The 19369-nt window shown below is 46.3% G+C and overlaps 1 protein-coding gene across 3 annotated transcripts in view; it reads left to right on the plus strand.

Moving 5' to 3' along the window:
* The window catches only part of LOC144140976 (uncharacterized), a 32771-nt gene extending 14781 nt beyond the window's left edge, over positions 1–17990 (plus strand). For all 3 annotated transcript variants that reach the window (XM_077672461.1, XM_077672462.1, XM_077672463.1), the window contains 5 exons: positions 5124–5156; positions 7050–7173; positions 9009–9257; positions 11357–11475; positions 17454–17990. In XM_077672461.1, the coding sequence (XP_077528587.1) occupies positions 5124–5156; positions 7050–7173; positions 9009–9257; positions 11357–11475; positions 17454–17830 (902 nt within the window). In that variant the 3' untranslated portion in view covers positions 17831–17990. The remainder of the gene's footprint in view (positions 1–5123; positions 5157–7049; positions 7174–9008; positions 9258–11356; positions 11476–17453) is intronic.
* Positions 17991–19369: the final 1379 nt, after the last annotated feature.

Here is a 19369-nt window from a genome sequence, read left to right on the forward strand (position 1 = left end):
TACAAGTTTGGCAAGCATTGTGTTGATCATGCTGTTTGTAAATGGCCGTGCACTTGACCACAGGAATTCAGGCTTTTATAAAGGCGGGCACGCTCTGCTAGTTCTGCCAGTCTGTTCTCCATTTGATGTGCAGATTGTGTATTATTAATTATTCTGTGCTGCGGCGCTCATGCAAAGCTCTGTTTTGTACGTGCTGATCACAGGAGGTTGTGTTTCTTCCATCCTAGTTGGCAGCCAAAACTGTAATCCTTGCCTTGCTTTTTTTTTTTTCCACATGGCCCCAGTCACCCTGCAGGTCAAGGATCTGCCTTGGTAGTGTCTAGCAGAATAGGCTGGTCTCATTGGCGTTATACCATGCTAGAGTATGGAGCAACTCTTCTTTGAGCCATTTGTTTTTCCACATTTTGTCCTTGCTTTTGTTCAAGGTGCTCTTCCCGACAATGCTGTGATGCGCCTCTAGGCGCTGCAGCCACCCACTACTAGGGAAGATCATTGCGCCAAGAATTAAGGCAATGTCCTTATCTTCCTGCTGCAGCATCCAGACACCGCAATGTTGTGGGCTGTTACATCCAAAACCACTCAGCAGAGTTCTTACATCTTTGAAGGCCTGTGCACACTGTGCACCGGAGTGTTTGCTCTGGTCTGTCCGTCTTCCTGATTTCATCCGTTGACTTCAAGTTACTCAAAGGGCTTCGGGAAATGATGTAGGCGTGTTTGCGAAGGCAGACCTTTTTTAAAAATTTTTCTCGCTGCATTTAATATGTCGAGCTTCATCGCAAATGTGTTGTCCATTTCTTCACGTTTTCCGCCTTCACAGCACGAAACCAACTCGTCCAATAGCCAGGAATGAAATGCCCAATGAAAAAAAAGTCCCGGGCCATCTCCACTAATGTGACATCTGGGGAGGGACGAAGCCTGCAGTGTTGTATAAGTGTGTTCTTGGCGTTTTTGCCCATGGATATGAAATCGTTGGGGGTGTGGTATACAGCTTTGCTGTAAAAGTTTTGTGTCTTTGAAGCACGAAGCGTTCTAGCGCGAGGCATTGGAAAACGAGTGTCCCGGTGTGTTCTGTTAGTATGTGTCAAGGCATTGGAAAACGGGTGTCCCAGTGTTTTAGTATCGTGACTACATGAAAGGGCGAAGACTAGAGACGCCGACAGCCGAAGGCTTCACCCCTAAAAGGGGGTGATCTAGGCAGGTGCCACTGCAGACAGCACCTCGTGTAGGTCCTGTTGCAGGCTATTGATCTCGTTAACACCATGGCTGGCTAGTGTGGCGACATAGCTGATTGCGGAGACTGCCTGGCTGATCTGGCATCATGGCATATACACGTTAAAATCGCCGGTGTGCTGCAGGTAATATGCTGCAGGCACACAAGGTAGTGCCCCTACTGACGTGTAAATCGTTTACTGCTGCGTTTGGTCGCATGCAAGTTTTGTCGTTTCTACGTGGTCGGTATGGCGAGTATTGGCTGTAATGTGCTATGCAGTCATGGGAGAGCATATTATTCTTGAGACTGTCTGGGCGTGAGCCCACGGTGATCAGGCATCATAAAATATCATGGAAATAACAGAATTTCAATCAGTCACTGTTTCTGGGGCGTGGAGGAAAAAAAAGCTGAGGGGATACTCTAATATCATGTCTGGTAAAGCTGGAAACTCCATTTTATGAGGTCTCCTTTCCTTCTTGTATTTGGCACACTCACCCTCCCCTCGGCTTTTACTCGCTTCCCAGTCATCTGCTTCTGTCAACCATTGGATACTGCACAAGCGGGATGTAGGACCTTTGATTTGGCCTTTTGCCCCCATTGCTATTTGCTGTAGCCAGGGGCTTCCTAACAGCGTGAAATAGCACCGTGACTTCTCCCTATGCGACATCAAGCTTTTTCCCTCCATGTTGTGGGGATTTTTTTATTCCTTAAACAGGAGGCTTAGTTGAAACATCACCAGTTGCAAGAACATTATGGGCAAGGTTTTTGCACCTTTGAACCCTTTCACTCATGTCGAACCAACTCTCCCTCGTCAAGCTTTTGCAAGAAAAAGCCAGCAGCAAATATGAAAGGCTTGCATACTGCTGTGTAGTAGGGCACTAGTACTCAAATTTTGCTTGCCAACAGCTGTCAACTTATGTCTCCTGACCAGCAGTGTAATGTAATGCTTTCTGGGGTCTTGCATTCCTTTGAGGCCGAAGTAATCTTGGCACATGTTAGCATTTTAATGCCATATTGCATGGCATACGTAGCAGCAATCAAGAGACCATGAAAAAAACATGCAGCTTAGCTTCATTGTGACCATTATCCTGTTGGAATAATGCTCATGCCAGTTTCAATGAAAACTTGCAGCTACTTTCCGGCACTTTGCCTGTCGGCAACAAAAGCGACTGCAGTCTTGAATGGTAAAATTTGGAATAACAAATGCACAGAGGGCAGAAGTGTAAGGAAAGTCAACGTACAGGGTGTTGACGATAATTAGAACAATTTAACTCAAACTTCACACGAAGGTCGCATTTTGTGATCTATTCTGTTTGACACTGGGAACAACGGCGGTGCTTACCTGTTGGCAAAAATTAACTATTTTTGCCAATGGGAAAATGGCATCCGATTTGGATGTGCAAGCCAGTGCAACTGATCTTGTGACGAGGGTGCCACCTAGTATGCAGAGCGACACGGATGATGGGAATTCACGGTAGGAAGGAGCCAAGTAAGGTAGCAGACGATTAGAAAAACTCGCCCCTAGTTTACAATGATCACAAATAATTGCATAAAGCTAATACCAATCATAATAAATGTTCCCACGGCTCATCATTGCCGGCACGTTGGATTTGTTTCCTCGCCTGCTTTCACATTTTCTGATAGCTTGCTACCTCATTATGAGGTACGAGCTGGTAGGAAAACCTGCTTTCACATTTTCGGATCGTCTGCTACTCCATTTGGCTCCTTCCTGCCGTGGAGGGAGCGTGAATCCCCATCGTCCGTTTCGCTCTGCATACCCTAGGTGGCGCCATCGTTCCAAGGTCAGCTTGCCCTGGCTCGCACATTCAAATTGGCCGCCATGTTCTCATAGGTGAAAATCTTATTTTTAGAATAAACAGGTAAGTACCATCATTGTTCCCGGTCTCAAACAAAATAGACCACAAAATGCGACCTTTGTGTGCAGTTTAAGTGTGATCCGAGGACCGGTACTAAAAAAAGATCCATTGCGACCACGCATTCGTGATAAATGCAAGCGTGTCTGATGCCGCCGTGCCCAGTGGAAGGATGAAATAATTGGTGCTGCTCCTGCCTGAAGGCTTTTGACGGCCCAGCAGCTATGTGCAAGTAATCAGCTCGGTAGTATGCCTTGCTCTATAGCAATACGTTTTGTGACTGCATTTTCCCCCCTTGTAACGCACTCTTTACGTGCGGGTGAAGACCAGATTAATATTCGTACATTTGTTGTCTGAATGAACAATTGTGCATCGCCCCTTTTTATAAATGTTGCATTAGGCGGTAAGTGTTCTGGATAATAGACGGGGCTACTTTTCTTGCCCTCTGAGGTGTGTTGGGGCGCATTTTGCCTCAGCGAATTTTCGCTTCAAAATTTTTGGCATGTCCCATCAATTTCTTTGTGGGATTCAACTGCTATGTGAAGGATGTTCCTAAAATCTGGTCCTTTGTCCCATTTTGCTGCTGCAGTCCTTCTTATTGCACTTATCCCTCTTGCTGCACTACTAATCTTCCTTGTTGCACTCTCCTTGTTACACTTCTCCCCCTTGTCGCGTGCCCTGCATCTTTGGCAAGCTTTTCAATTCTCTTGTCCTACTTGTGCCCCTTCCCGTACTTCTAATCACTTCAGAAAACTTGTAGCAGGCATTGTGTGCTTGTTCAAAATGGCTTCAGCCAAGAGTGATGTGCTGTGCTTTTTTTGTTTGCTGTGGCCTGAACTTCTTAGCAGGCATCTTGCTGGGCAGGTATCAAATCAATTGTTTTGAAGGCACCCTGCTGCTTTGCTTAGCCTTTGTCTTCGACTGAAATTTGTAAATTAGTCCGTTAGTGGTGGTGTGTGAAGAGAGAAAGTTTAATGTATTTGCAGGAAGCAATGGCTGTATCCTTTAGCCCCTTGTTGCTGCAGAAGGCTGCTTCACTTTCATGAACCCAGATGTTTCTGTGAATGTGCAATGCACTGCCGCCAGATGCGTTGCCATCGAATAGGTTCAATCAATCAGTACCTCGAACATCGCGTAAAAAGTGCAGGGGTGCTTGGCGGTTGTCGCTGTCAGGGCATGTCAAACATGTGTATGTGGAAATGGTTTGTGTTCGTTAGTTCTTTTGATAACCTGCCTACTTTCCCTCCTCGATTGTAAGCCTTGGGACAGTTAGAGCCAATTTGTTTGGAACTGAAGAAAATTGTGAGGTCACCATGTTGGGAGATAACGTGCGACTGCAAGTGGTTCGAGTGGAATGAATGGTAGCTGGGCAGAACAAAGCAAAGTATACCACACTGCTGTAATAGGGCAACAACACAGGTGCAACCGCTCATGAATAGCCTGCGGCTGTGCATGTGTGGTGGGATATTGCCATGACCAGTGGTACAGCCTATGCAAGCATGCATTCTTAGTATCAGGTAAATCTAATTCCCCAATCTTCATGCAAGCACTGCGTTTGTGATTCTTAAAAAGCTGTGGAAAAATAATTTGCTCAGTATGAAGTTGCACTAATTGCCTAGTCAGTAGATTGCTAGGTATTCTTAACAATCAAACTAACATTCTAGATATTTGCCCTTGTGAATAGCTCTTCTGCATTCCTGAGTGTATCAAAATGGGGAAAACTAACATGCTAGGGGTTTGCACTTAGAAGTCTTTCTGCATGCCGATTGGGCTTTTTACAATTTTGAAACTTCACTCGGGCTACTAAGAGTTTTACTAACATGGTACATAGTCTTACTAGTGTATCAAAATGGGGGGGAAACTAACATGCTAGAGGCTTAAGAGTCCTTTTATGCATGCCAATGGGCTTTTGCCAATTTTAAAACTTTGCTCAGGCTGTTGGAAGATCCTGCATGTATGTGTGTGTACAGTGTCGAAGGGGTTGGCTGTTACATCATGTTTTGTAAGAGCACACATCTGATTTTACTTTCCTATTCCAGAGCACATTCCAGCTGATCATGTCATCGACTACGGTGAGTTTCGGCCTTTTTATTCCCTCCTCCGTGTGCAAAGTTAGTAGCGTTATACAGGTCTGTGCAGTGTTAATGCATGCAGCAAGGCCTGCATGTTGCCTTGGGTGTGCACCTGCTTGCTGTATATTGTTGTGCTCTTGGGCAGTATTAGATTTTGGCCGCTGATTGCCACTGAAGACAATTTGACAGTTTGGGTATTCGATGATGCACTCTCGAATGGGCATAGTCTATTGCCCGGGAAGGCCCGTGTGGAGGCTTCTTGACAGTTTATTTATTTAGGAATACTGCAGGCCAATTCTTTGGCCCTGGCAGGAGGGGCATTACATAAACAATGATAAACAGTATTAATTCAAACAGTATCACAGTGGACTACGCTAGTACAATGGACAGACATAATGCCAAAACAAAAACAGGTAACAGAACCATCGTCAACACTGAGAACATAAGAGCGTAAACTTAATAAAATGCAGAACACAAAACGCACAAACCATAACCTAATACCAACAGAAAAGATGGAAAAAAAGAAAACAGCATAAAATGTAATAGCACCTTAATAACCACAAAATAGCATGCACAGTGTTGCTTATGCGTTGCTACTGCGCTAGCAAAGCATTCAAAGGAAGGGGAATTTTTTCTTTTTTTCTCTGCAAACCAACTGCACTAGTTGCTGGTGCACCCTTGGGCTAGCGCTGACAGTTCAGGATATCCGATTGCAAGGACACAGGGCTGAAGCGTTCAAGTAATGAGCACTACGCCACCTCTGTCACTGGCGTACTGCCAACACATATTGCCATTAATGGCACATGGTACAGAAACGTGCCTCCTCGCTATACATGTGGAAAGAAAACTTGGCTAAGCTCAGCGAGCCATGGGACAGAGGGGGATAGGAGCAATGCTTGGGGACTGGAAGTGAGCGCCCTTGGATCGGGAAACCCAGGTGGGCGGTGAAAAAAGTAGTGAGCTATCAACCATTTCATTACATTTTTAACTACTATGTTGAAAGGGCTCATGAAGGCTACTACTTTCAGCATGAAAAAAAAAATGCAAGAAAACTTGCATTTGAAACACTGAAACTTTGCACTGCAGTGTAATATGGGCCAGCACTAAAAACATAGCTGTCACTGTGTTAAAGGCCAACTGCACTCAAAATTTCAACCTCTTCAAAATGTTATTTTCGTATAGTGTGCCTAAAAAAAACTGCACATACAAAATGTGACTGCCGAAATTCCGGATTCGCGGCGCAAATGACCGGCGGCACATAGCCGGCCGGGGCAATCCTGCGTGCAACGCTTCGCCTTTGCCGCAGTCCGAGGAGAAGCGCGTCCAGCTGTGCTTGACTGGTTCTCCTAACTGGTTATAGGAAAAAGCGCAGGGCCGGCTGCAGTGTCACTTCCTCTTCATGGCTGTTGGCGCAATCTGCTGGCAGGTGCGCCATTGCCTGCGACAGCGCTATTTTAAACGTCTCTAACTAATAGCGCATTTCACCGGGCTACCCGTCATGTCCCATTTGGTTTGATGGCACGTACTGTACGTTCAAAGTAAACCTGGCCAAGGTGACATTTGATGCAAGTTAGCTCTCGAGTGATATGCATAAACGGAACTGGAGGCTCCTCTCTCCCCTCCCACTAAGCCATGAGGCACAACTGTAAGGTTTTATAAATCAACCTTGTTTTCCATGCATTGCGTTTCATCGTGCTAAAAATGGGCGTTCGGCAGTGTGGTTAGTACTGGATTGATAAGGTCAGGGCACTGTTCACTTTTTATGTGGAAAATGGGAATTGCACTGTCAGTGTGTCGTTCCCCCCTCCTTCTGGCGGTGTCTTTGCCCCATCTTATCAGAGTTGCTGGAGCCCTCTGCGTGTTCTCACGGTCTGCGAACTTGTTGATTTGCAGAGGCACGAGACATGTGCGATGTGAAGCTGTCCGACTTTGCTGCCGGTGTGACTGTGGAGGATGTGAAGAACCTCTGCAAGGATTCTGTTGAAGTTCGCTCCAAGCAGTTCCAGAAGAAGCTGAGGTGAGTGGTGCCCCACTACAGGCTTTTCTTCCCAGGATTCTCTTTAGAGGCTGATCCTTGTGTCATTCACTTTGAGGGGGGGGGGGGGGGGTATTTGCCTTGTCTATGTTTGGGCATGCTCTTAGGGTTTAATAGGTTCTTCTAAAGCAACGCTTTATATGGCTAGGTGAAAGGAAAATTCAGCAGTCCTTTGTATGCGCAAAACTCCTCCAGCAAAACCCAGTAAGCATGCATGAAAAAAGCATGGACAGGAATTAGAAGTAAGGGGAGGGAGTGTGGCTGGCTTTGTATCGCTGCTGAGTGCACGCTCAGTGAGCTGCTGCATGAAGCGCAGGTCAAGCGGTAAAGGCAGGCAGGCGGCAGTGCGGGATAAGCTACGTCAACGGGACAAAGGCAAATACCGTGCGCATGTTACATTCAAATGGGTAAGCCACGAGTCGTACGTACTTCCGTACTTCCGAGGAGCAGGCAGCTTACAATCGGCGACGCCACAAGCAGGAATGGGACAAACGGAAAATACAACCACAGAGTGTGTAGTAATCAAAATTTTAACGAACCATAACGAGTAACACACAAGTCAACACTGACTGCACGTTATAGCTTTGCTGGTTAACCATCTGTATGGGGGCATGTTTTTATGGAATTTACTTTAAAAAGGCTGTGCAGACAAAGCACTATTTTAGTCCATTTGAAAGATTGCTTTGTTAAAATAGCACTGATACCACTTTCAACTCAAACTTTGCTCACAAGCTATATAATTAGGAACAAGGTAATGGCCATGCGACTCACTAGCTCGTTTTCCGCAATAGAAACTGCAGCATAATATGCAAAGGTGTGCAGTTGGCTGCGGCCGGCAAAAGCAAACGCAAGTTACGCAGCGCTGGTAAGGTTGCAGAACAAGCTATTTTCGCTTAACTGTAATGCAAATTCATTTTATACCAGTAAGAATGGTGGGATAAACAATGGAAGTTACGCACAAAAGTGCACGATAACATAGAAGCACCAGTCGTACTGCTGTTAGTACTGCACACACTATGCTGCACAGCAGTGCGACACTTTGGGGTTCTCGCACCACCCCGGCCAATTAGTGTAAGAGACATTGTCTTATGTGACCCTGTTTGTCAAGCCTACCCTATGTTTCACAACAATTACTAGCTACAGCAACAAAAACAATCCCGATGCAAATACAGTGAGAAAAAAAGCAAAAGTACACAGCAGCCCTGCGCAGTACGGTGGCACCATCTAGGACTAACAGTAAAAAGAGCGTATGCTGCAGAGTTAAACAGCACACTGACATTCGCTTGAAGACCTGTCCTTGTTACGTCATCGCAGATGTCATGTAACACGTGATTTGGCGGGAGGATCAAACTTTGCCGGACAAGCGCTGGGGGCACTGTAAATCACCAAATCTTTTGAATAAAACAAGCTTGTATTTTGTCTGCACGGCCCCCTTAATGTTTGTCAGTTACGCAATGTTCGTAGCCCCAGCTGCTGTGGCGGATTATCTCTGATTGCAGTGTCAAGTGTGATGAGAGCGTGCGTGGGGTTGTGGAGGTGGCAACAAAAGGTGATAATCATGTCGTCGAGGGGCAGCATTTGATTGTATGCGCTCATAAGGCAGCTGCAAGCACCGAGACTGCACAGTGCCTTGTAGGTCTGCAGTGCCTCGGGCCCAGCTCTCAAGGTGCTACAAAAGTTTGCAAAGCTATCTTCGCTTGTGGCCCATCTGCAAGGGAGGAACCACTTTGCTACATGTGCTGCTGGGCTTTTCTAAACTGGAGGGGTTGTGGGACATTCCCTGCGTAACACGTGGCCTGCCTTTTGCTGCTGTGCAGTTGTGCCTTTGTGCGGTATGGCGACAAGGACAAGGCCACGGCTGCCGTGCAGGCATTGAAGGGGGCCAAGCTGAAAGGGCAGCCCTTCACCGTCCAGTACTGTGGCACCCGGTGGACCGACCCGGCCACTCGCCCCCAGCAGCTGAGCAACGTGCTGGATGTGCGCGGGCTGCCCAAGCCGCTCCAGGACAAGAAGAAGCTTGCCGCCTTGTACCCCACTGGTCAGGTGGTCAAGGTGTTCAGGGATGGGTAAGGTGGCACTTTTGCTCGGCACTAAAGCTTGCTGTTGTTGTCATTAGCCCTGAGCAAGACTATCAAGAGACACCTGTCATGGCTCTTGAGCTCCGAGATACACGCAGTATTGCATTGTGCACATATTGCTTCTGTTGTAAAGCTATTTGAAAAATTTGACAAAATATTCTATGGAAGAATGACTAAATTTTTAGGACACCAGCTAACATTTTTGGCAAAGACTCTGAAACCCCCTCACCTGATGTCTTTTTTGCACACAGCAGTAACAGTTGCCCTGTGATTGGTGAGCCACTGGCCATGTCTGAAACGCACCAGTTCTTCTCTGTCGAGGGCTATTTCACAGTTGCATGGGACATGAAGCACAGATTTCTGCTTGGGAGTAAACTGAAGAGGGCAGAAGGGGAAATGCGTGCCAAGCAGCGCAGCAGCAACATTTGGGTGTAGTCAGCCTGCAGAGTGGGCTGCACTAAAGGGGTCGTGAAGAGATTTTCAAAAAAACTGTGTTGTGTGTGCGCTTATAACTGTGGAACCTTGATAAACAAACAAAGCATACCCGTTTCGTCGCCCGATATCGGCAAATAGGTAAACAAATGCAGTTACGGTTTCACCGAGGCTTTCCTCCTCAACTCGTGAAGTGACGTTTCAGTAAGTCAGTAAGAAGCCAATCACAGTTCTCCCTCGTCTGCACAATATGTCGGCATAGAGCGGGCTTGCAAAGGGTCAGATAAAGTTACAACATTGGCGCCATGATGAAACTCGCCCTGCAACTGAACGGGAGACGTCTTATCTCTGATACGACTGATCAACATGGTCCAACTTTCAGTCAACAACACCGGCGAGATGCGCAGGCAGTGGTAACCACGTTTAATCTATACTGGGCATTCGTAAACAGTTTACGCTGTTTCCACGAGTCTAAACTGTAGTTTTGCTAGCCGATATTCTTGCACAAGTTTGCCGACGTCTGTCTCACGTAGCCTGTAATGTGGATTGCGCGAACGTGAAACTTCTGACCTGACGAGATACATCACCGAACGCTTACATGACCGAACGCTTAAAATGAGAGTTTATTACATAAACACTTTTATCGAAGGAACTTCGAGTAGTCAGAACTTAAAACCCATCCATTATTCACTCATCAAGCGCAAAAATAACTAGCGAGAAGCAGCGATGCAGCGCCGAGTCCCAACATCACGCAGTTCGACGATTGCTTTCCTGTTTCCTGCAATAAACAATCTGTTAACGCGGTTTTGTTGATTGTATACGCTCCGCTTTGGCTTATTGCAGAAGCGCTCAACAGTAAGTTCGCGGTTAAAGCTCTGCGTAGATTAGAATTTATGAAAACACCACAGACTTCTGGGTTATAAATGTGGGGAGGCTTTTATACAGCAGTTTTTCGACGCGCGCGCTTCCCACGTCGATAGTGTAGTGGATAAAGTGTCCGACTAGGCTGGCCGTAACGTTGGGCTGGCCCGGAGGCCGCAAGTTCGAATCGCACACGGGGCACTTTTTTTTTTTTGCTTGAGCGATCTTGGGCCATTTCACACACAAAAAAAGATAAGATTCCAAAAAGAATTCGGGAAAAGAACGTGAAATTCAGCAGGGAAACTTGCTACAAACTGTACAAACACCCAGTAGGCATGTTCTGCTGCAATGGTTGCCAGACAACTGAAGCGGTCACGACACCGCTCACGTGGATAGAAAACTGTTTTTTGGCAACGAATAAAGGATGCATTATTTTTAAAATATCGGGCTTGCAGCTTTGGAGAATATTATACACAAAGAACATTGAACCGCGTTGAACTCTCGAATGTACTTCACATGACGTCATTCTAGTTGCGCTGCCGACCGCCGGTGCGCGCATGGTCGCTTGCGATGCGCCTCAAAACGTCAATTTCAACGGCGCCTCCTAAATTCCAGAAGCAATGAATTGTGAAAATATTTGGGATTTATGTTCTTAAAAGGTCGTTCAAGCAGACAAAATTAAGCAAAGACAAATGCATTTTCTCTTCACAACCCCTTTAATTCCCAACCCTCGGTGCATTATGGGGGTGGTGGTGGTGTGCTTTTCTCCTGACCGTGTGTTCCTTTTGTTTCAGCTATGCGCAGGTGCGATTCCCCTCTTCAGATGCTCTCATCAAGGCAGTCAAGGCACCCAGTGGCCGCACTGTTGGCAACACTCAACTGCGCCTCGCCATCGCGCTTAACTTCAAGGACAGTGAGTATCGGTGTGCTGCTAATTAGCGGGTTGGCAATATCACTGGGAATGTTTTAACCCATTATTACCCAGTACAAGAAAACGTTATTAAAACCCAGAAATATTTTTACGATGCTCTCTCAAGACCACCTGGAAGTACTCTAAACTATGATTTGATAAAAATATTGCTTGCTGTAGGAAATATGGCTTGTTGCATATATGCAACACTGGGCAGTGAAGGCAATGAATCAACGGGAACGCTGGTAGTCGAGAATTTTATTATATTGAACTGAGGCGTGCAGGAAACAGTTTTTGTATAAAACGATTCACAAAGATAACATGTAAGGAATACAAAAACAAGTCACAAAGATAAAATGCAAGGATTCAGTTGATGACACAGTCGGATTATCGATGAAAAGCAACAAAACAGTTCCGGTCTTTGTTGAGGCACAGGCTCATGTTACACTTGGAGCACGCAATGAAGGTGTAGCCACTTGTGCACATCTTGCAGCGGCTGCGCTTCGTGTTCCACACTGGCCAGTGGGCAGTTTCATCCCCCCTTACGTCTCGTGGTATCGACGTCGCTAGCTTCTTAGCTGGCGGGAGGTGCTCTCCTGACTGTCTGCCTGCTGGTCGCTTCTGGAACAGCACCAAGCTAGAAGCCAATTCCTCGAGAAATACTCTCAGAGGTACCGACGGCTGCCTTTGCTGCTGCGCTATTCTCTTGTGAAGAAACCAAGCGTTCACGGCGGCTATCTTGACGGTGTGCCAAAACAGATACATGTACCACCGTTTGGAGCGCAAGGCAAAGCGATAGCTAAAGCACATTTTATCCAGCAAATCCACACCACCCATGGAGCTGTTGTATGTTGGGATGATTGCGGGGCAGTCCACAAGTACGTGATCCTTCGCCTTCTTGTCCCATCTTCTAACAGATACAACTGGTTCAATGCCACAGCAATTTGACAACAAGGTGACACTTCGGTTATCAAACCACTTCACTGCAATTAGTGACTTATCTCCGCATGATGTCACCGAAAAATCATGCGTTCCTCGGCCCCTTTTCTTCATTGGCTTTTCATCCATCAGCTTACAAGATTGAAGTCTGTTCTCGCGGACCGTACCAACAAAAGATATCCCTTTCGTCGTCAGTTCACAAACAAGTTGGGGGCTGGTGAAGAAATTGTCTGCAACAATCAAGTTGTCAGCACGGTCTGGGAGGCTGGTACACAGTTGCAGTACCACACCAGCACCGAGGCCCAGCTGGTACCCCTCTTGGTAACCATACACACCCTTGTTGCAGCGCTGGTAAACGTCGAAGTCGTAAGAAATCCCCGACTCACCAGCCCGAGCCCAGACCTTTATGCCCCACTTACTTTTTGGCTTGCTCGGCATATACTGCCTTATGTTGCAGCGGCCACGAAATGGAATTAAAATTTCGTCTACGGCAGATTTCTTTTCTTGGGCTACCGACAGCATGTTTTGCCGCAGTGAGGAAAGCCACGGACGCACCTTCCAACATTTGTCTTGCTTCAGCTCGTCCGTGGCTCGGTCATTGTCTGTGAAGTGCAAGTGACTGGTGATTTTCTCAAACCTGTTCCTCGACATCACTTGAGAAACTAGCTCGTACCTGCTTCCAGTCTCCCAGTACGCACGGACTCGGTGCATATTCACAAGCCCCATGCGGAAAAACATTCCTAAGACAGAGGTGAGCTCTTCTACAGTGAGACCGAGAGGAGTTCCATTCTTCTGCATATAGTACGTGTTTGTTTCTTCAACGACTTGTTTCAGCATGGTTCGAGAAACAAACAGATCAAAGTATTGCTTTGCCGTCAGGGGCTCGGCTGGTGGGACTGGAAAGTCGTCGTCAAACTTCATTGGCGGCTGTTCCAAAGTTGTTTTTCGCCAAGTGAACCGGCCATTGGAGTATTTTTTTTTCAGGTCACCAGCGGTGACCGTCTCTCGGTCGTCTTCCTCCTCACTTGTACTACCACCACCGTCAGCACAACCTTCCTCGTCGCCTTCAGTGCTACTGTCCTGAGAATTAGGAAAGAATTCCTCGTCGCTTGCGTCGTCACAAGAGAAGTCACTTTCGTTGGTGTCGATTGCGTCTAACGCGTTTGGAAATTCCGCTTCGGTCGGCTTCGGGGAACAGCGTAAAACGTTGAAGGCAGAATAGCAGGAAGACCCTGTAGAAAATAAACATGCCGGTGAAAACTCCACGAACGAAACAGTTCACGAGAATTAACCAAAATTTTGTGAAAATAGCTACAGCGAATCACTAGGGAACGAATGCTAACGATGTTGCAGATGTGCAACATCTGGGGTGGTCAACAGTACTGCCCACTGTTGCATATATGCAACAGTCCCAGTGCACGGCGTGTACTGCAAAGAATAGCGGTGCTCTGTGCCCATAATTTAAATATGTTATGCCGAAGTACACAAAGAACATATTTGCGCAGTTTCAGGCATGTGAGGTAATCATTTCGGAAGTGAGAAGTCATTATACACACCTTTTCCGAGGAGTCGCCGCTTCCCGCGGCCGCCGCCATTTTTGAAAGAGGATTGAAGGGCACTAGCGGCCCCCAAGTGGGGAAAATGCGAACTATTTTAATTGTAAAACTCCTACAGCGTAGAGTACGGACAACTTTTTTCTAATCCATCAGTCGACACGAGCTCTGCGTGTATTTAAACTCGGCGTTGCATATATGCAACGTGGGGCAATAATGGGTTAAGGGGGCAGTTGGGTCTTTGGAACCCAAAAACGGTCAAAAAAAGCGTTTTCTCAAAAATGGAATTTCTGGCCTCCACGGCCATTTTTCTAACAGTCTCTGAATTTCCTCATCAAAGGGCATCATATTTTGTTATTATATTATAATAGCATTTTAAAGTGCACTCTACTGCTCAGTTAGCGCAGAATTCGATGGTGAAACGGCACTTTTCTTGCAATGCAAAGCTAGCATTTCATCCTCAGATATCTTGGCACCCAGAACAGGTACAACTTTAATTCTTTTTGCTTCTGATACCAAAATGTGTGGAGAATACAATATAGGAAACAAATTTTTTAAACGGAGGCTTTGGAAAATTATTATTGTGTTCAAGTGGCACCACCTGCGAGCCATTTCTGGCAGAGCGCGGGAGAAGCAAAGTTCCCTGTGTTGTAAAACGACCAAAAATAGCTGAATCAAAAAAGTTCTTCCTATGTTGTATTCTTTAGTCATTTGTCTGCCTAGCCACGTGGTAATTGCCATTCTGCATGGAGTGGTTATTTTGTAACTGTGTCCCAAAATAATGGCAATTAATCATTAACTCAATATAATCAGCTTACAAAAAATCTAATAGGAGATTTAAAATCAGCACAAAAAACTATAACGCAGTGCAGTTTCATTAAAATTGGTTGGTAAATAAAAAATATAGCTCTAAGACCAGTCTGCCCCCTTAAAGGGGTACTGACACCAATTTTCGATGCTGATATTATTGTACAGTTTGTTTCCTTTACCCACCAGGATACCCTGCATAAAGTATGAACAGCATGCGTCACATGGAACATATCCTAAATTGATTGCAAATGTAGCTCCGATGAGACTGGTGTGCGGGAGGCTTCCACCGAAATAGACATCGTGTGACATCGGGGTGTGGTGGAGCTAACGAGGTGACGTAGCCGCATGCTCCCCTACTTCGTGACGTCCACCCGGGTAATGGAAAGGCGCAACCGTCTGGCGCATGGATGGAGCGTCACAGGTTTTCGCATACCCACGTGGTAACGCCGGCCCTGTTCAGCGGAAACTGTGACGTCCTTGCGTACTTTTGGCCGCCTGCGAACTCCGGGCTTTTTGAAACGGCAGCCGTTGACGGCGGTTTTTGCTGCGTTATAGTTCCTCGTTTATCGTCCGCTGATGTATTTAAACTACTGTTTCATGATAGTTAGCCCCGTCGGCATCGATCTAAGCAATAAAAACATGACACAAAAATTTGGTGTCAGTACTCCTTTGAGGGCTGTGGCATTTTAGGAGCGTTGCTAACTGGCTTGAGTAATTTCTGGTTCTGTGAAGATCATCTGGGCCCACTGAAATATTCAGTGTGCAGTTTGAAGTGCTGCTGGTATTGTGTAATTATTGGCTGTGTTTGAATAATACTCGAACCTTTAATAACTCTGGCAGTTGCAAACGGGTAGGCAAAATGTTGGGTGCAAGGGACCAGTTAGAGCACAAGTTTCACTTCAGCAGTGTGATTTGTGCCTTGTCAGATAGCTTTGTTTAGCTAACGCACATTCAAAGTGTGCATTGCTGCAAAGCATGCCTTCTGTTTTGGCTGACGTCTGGCCGTGCCTGGCTGTCTTATCTGTTCCCGAAGCAAGGCACATGTTCCCTTCTCTTTCTTTTGTTTGCCGCACAGGCTACCTTATTTGATAGGGAGGGTTTTGCACTGTCGTCACTAGAGTATTCTTTGAGATCTAATTCAAAAATAAAAACACATTTCTCTTAATTTTCAACTTTAAAGTTCGTAGCTGTGTTCAAATACTTCAAGTATCAAATATGGACATTGTACCCCGTTTTAAAAATTACTTTTAACTGCAAGCCGGCACTATATTCCGCTGCGTAGAAATACAGAGCATGTTTCATCTCCGTAGCTTTCGCTGCACACCAAAACAACTTTACGTGGAATCACCATAGCGGGGTGTAGGTGAGGTGTTTCTAATTTCCACTGTGAATCCCAAATCCTGCTCATCCTGCGCAATCCTTTGATGCTAGAAGTACGGCGGCGTTTAAGGGCACCTCACGTGAGTGTTTAAGATGCAGGTGTTGCTCATACGAACCAAAATAAACTCTTTGAAGCAGTGAAATACAGCGCTGAGGCATTGAGTGTGAGCTGAGAACATGACATTACGGTTTTACTTTTTTTTTCCATATTTCATTCACCGAATTTGAGATAAAAGTTGCTGGTTAGCATTCATATTATGTCATTTTATAAGGTGCTTTTTAGAAAGTGACAGCAACTGGTGAAGTGGTGTCAGCCCGTGTTGACGTAAAAAAAAAATTTCTGTGTCACTCAAAGAATTTATCAAAAAGACTGATCCGCCGCAGTGGTTAAGGCGTTGCGCTGCTGAGTACGAGGTCACGGGTTCGATTTGCAGTCGTGGTGGCTGCTTTTCTGATGGAGGCGAAAAGCAAAAATGCCCGTGTGCTCGAGATTTTGCACACGTTAAAGATCCCCAGGTGGTCAAATTAATCCGGAGCCCTCCGCTATGGCGCGCCTCATCGCCTGCGTTGTGTCGGCCCGTTAAACCCTACAATCAATCGATCAAAAAGACTGGGAAAACTGGGAATTTGAAAATGTCAACTTGGTAGACACCCTATTAAACGCTCTGCATTTCTGCACCACCTCCCAAATGTACCTCTGCAGGTACATTTGGGAGGTGGTTTTGGCTGAACACCACACCAGGGTGGCCAGGTGCTTTTGTCGTGGGGGGTGCCGTTTGTCCTAGAGAGCCTTTCTGTTTGAGTTTTCTGTCCCATGTAAGGTATCCCTCTATGCAGTGCCTTGACAGAAAGCGGCAGAAATAAAAATTTAGTAATGTGTTGGTGTACAAATTCCACTTCTGGCCAGTGAAATTTGGCATGCTCCCTGAGGTGCAAAGGAGGATATCAATTTGCACAGTGTCTCCCATTGTTCAACTAGTTTTCCACACATTCTAGCAGACACGTAGTTCCTTTGAAATGGAACTGCTGTCTTAAATGGGACTGGTTGGTTTCCACTGGGCACAAAGAGGTCAAACTTTGCGTATGCGCTTCGCCTGAAGCCTGTACCAAAATTGTTGCCATTTATGTAGCCTTTGCACTGTGCCAGATTTAATTTGACTTGGAGATATATTCATGGCCGAAGTTGAGATGTAGTGTTCATGAGCAGTGAGGATTCACCACCCATGTGTGGATGTGAGCAAAAAGCATGTAGCTGCTGCAGATCCTAAAATCGCACTTCTACCGATTTTTGCTTTGCAGAAGAGCCCAAGCGCCGTGCGGCCAAGAAGCCGCCGCCCAGCACCCAGAGAGGGGCTGTTCAAAAGAGGGGCCGTGCTAGGAAGTCTGCGAGCGGCCGAAGCCCGGGCCAGAGGGGCACTCCCGGACCCAAGGGCTCTCCCAAGACGCCCCAGCAGCAGAAGGGCAAGTCCCCCGGTCAGAAAGGAAGCCCTCAGTCTTCTGCCAAGAAAGCCAGTCCCAAGACTCCAGGGAACCAGAAGGGACCCAAGACTCCAGGAAACCAGAAGGGGCCCAAGACCCCCGGCCAAGCCAAGGGTGGGGCTGCTACTCCGAAAAGCACAAACAAGGGAACGCCCTTCCAGAAGAGAACTCCAAAAGGCACTCCGGGCAAAGCTTAGGGGAAATTAACCTTTTTTTTTAATTCATTCACCAAGGGGCGGGGGGGAGCTGAAGGGGGGAATTTGCAGGTTACATTTTCACGTGTTTGGCGTCATTGTGCAACATGTAATTTTTCCCATCATTCTGACGTCAAATAAAAGTGTTTGTCAGAGTCGTTAATTGATTTGTGGCAAGTGGGAGGTGGGGAATGAGTGGGGAGATGCAGGCAAGAGGCCTTCGCAGGTGTTAAGTTTGAAATGCCATTTTTTTTGTTTAATTTTGAAAACCCCTTAACATTCACAAATGTTCTGCAGAAAGAATCGTGTTCTTATCTTAATTCAAGTTATAGCCCATTTTCTAACAGCTGGTGAATTGTTCTGAAACCGAAACTAAAGTGGTGTGGTAACAAATTGATATCGCAGCGAATATCAGTGGCATACTACTCTATATTGAAATTTTTCTGCCGTCTCTGTCTTATACGTGAAAGACCATTTGTAAGGCTTCCTTTTTCTTAACGTTGCTCAAATCACCCTACAGGCTTCTCTTCACTTTGCACGCACCTTATGCTGCCGCTGTGAATGCTACCGAGCTCGTCATTTTTATATTCTTGGTAACAATAAGTCCAGGCTAAAAATGTAACTCAAGTAAAAGTTCTGTTATAATGGGTACACAGTGAATGCTGGAACCGAAGACCATGTGGACGTGAAGGTATCCGAGAGTGCTGCAGAGCTTGGGAACTGGAACAATTGTGAAGTGCCGCTGCGGGAACCTTTACTGCAAGGTCATAGAATTATAGGGTCCATTTGTTTCACCTGCGCCATGGGTACCAGTGGTGCAGCACTTCACTGTATGTTTCAGTGGTGTAGCTCGCGGCTCCTGAACCGTGCCATGCCGTTGGTTTCGTTGGGGCCAACTGGTGCAGGGTGAGTTGATGGCTTTGCCCACACTCCCTGCCGAGGAGGTGTGCAAGCAGGCGATGAAAGTGCAGGTCTGGTTCCTCTGATTATTTAGGATGGTGAGACTGGCTTTGCACCACTGTGAACTGGTTCAAGAGGTGCAGGCTGACCCTTAGGTATGCAAACCTGATCTGTTTTTGCACAACTGGCCTCAGTTGCCCAAGATGGCCTCGTGAGCATGTCCATCCTACTTTGACATTTCAATAGTGGCAACAGAAGTACGTTAGATAGTTGGAAGCATGCATTAAACCTGGCCATGTTGTGCCAATGGCTAGTGCCGTGTGGAGGTGGATAAGCACCATTCGATGGGTGGGACAAAACATTGCAAGAAAATAAGGGCAGCAAAAGCCAAAAAAGCTCGTGGCAGCTAAGGGGGGGCCCTAGCTGTGAACCTGGTGAAATTTTGACTTTCCAGGGCGATTATCTAGATACACCTTTTCGGACAAAAAAGGGCGTAAAAACGTTTAGTGCGCGTATATCCTAAACAAGGGAGAGGGAGTGCCGTGGTTCTAATTATTCTAGGGTGGATGCATTCAATATTTTGCTGAAACAGCACTAGCAACACTTGTTCAGTTTCCTGTAATCTGCAATTGTAACAATATG

The sequence above is a fragment of the Haemaphysalis longicornis genome, unplaced genomic scaffold (assembly GCF_048455015.1).
Source record: "Haemaphysalis longicornis isolate Haplotype H1 unplaced genomic scaffold, Haemaphysalis longicornis Haplotype H1 scaffold_58, whole genome shotgun sequence".
Taxonomy (NCBI): Eukaryota; Metazoa; Arthropoda; class Arachnida; order Ixodida; family Ixodidae; genus Haemaphysalis; species Haemaphysalis longicornis.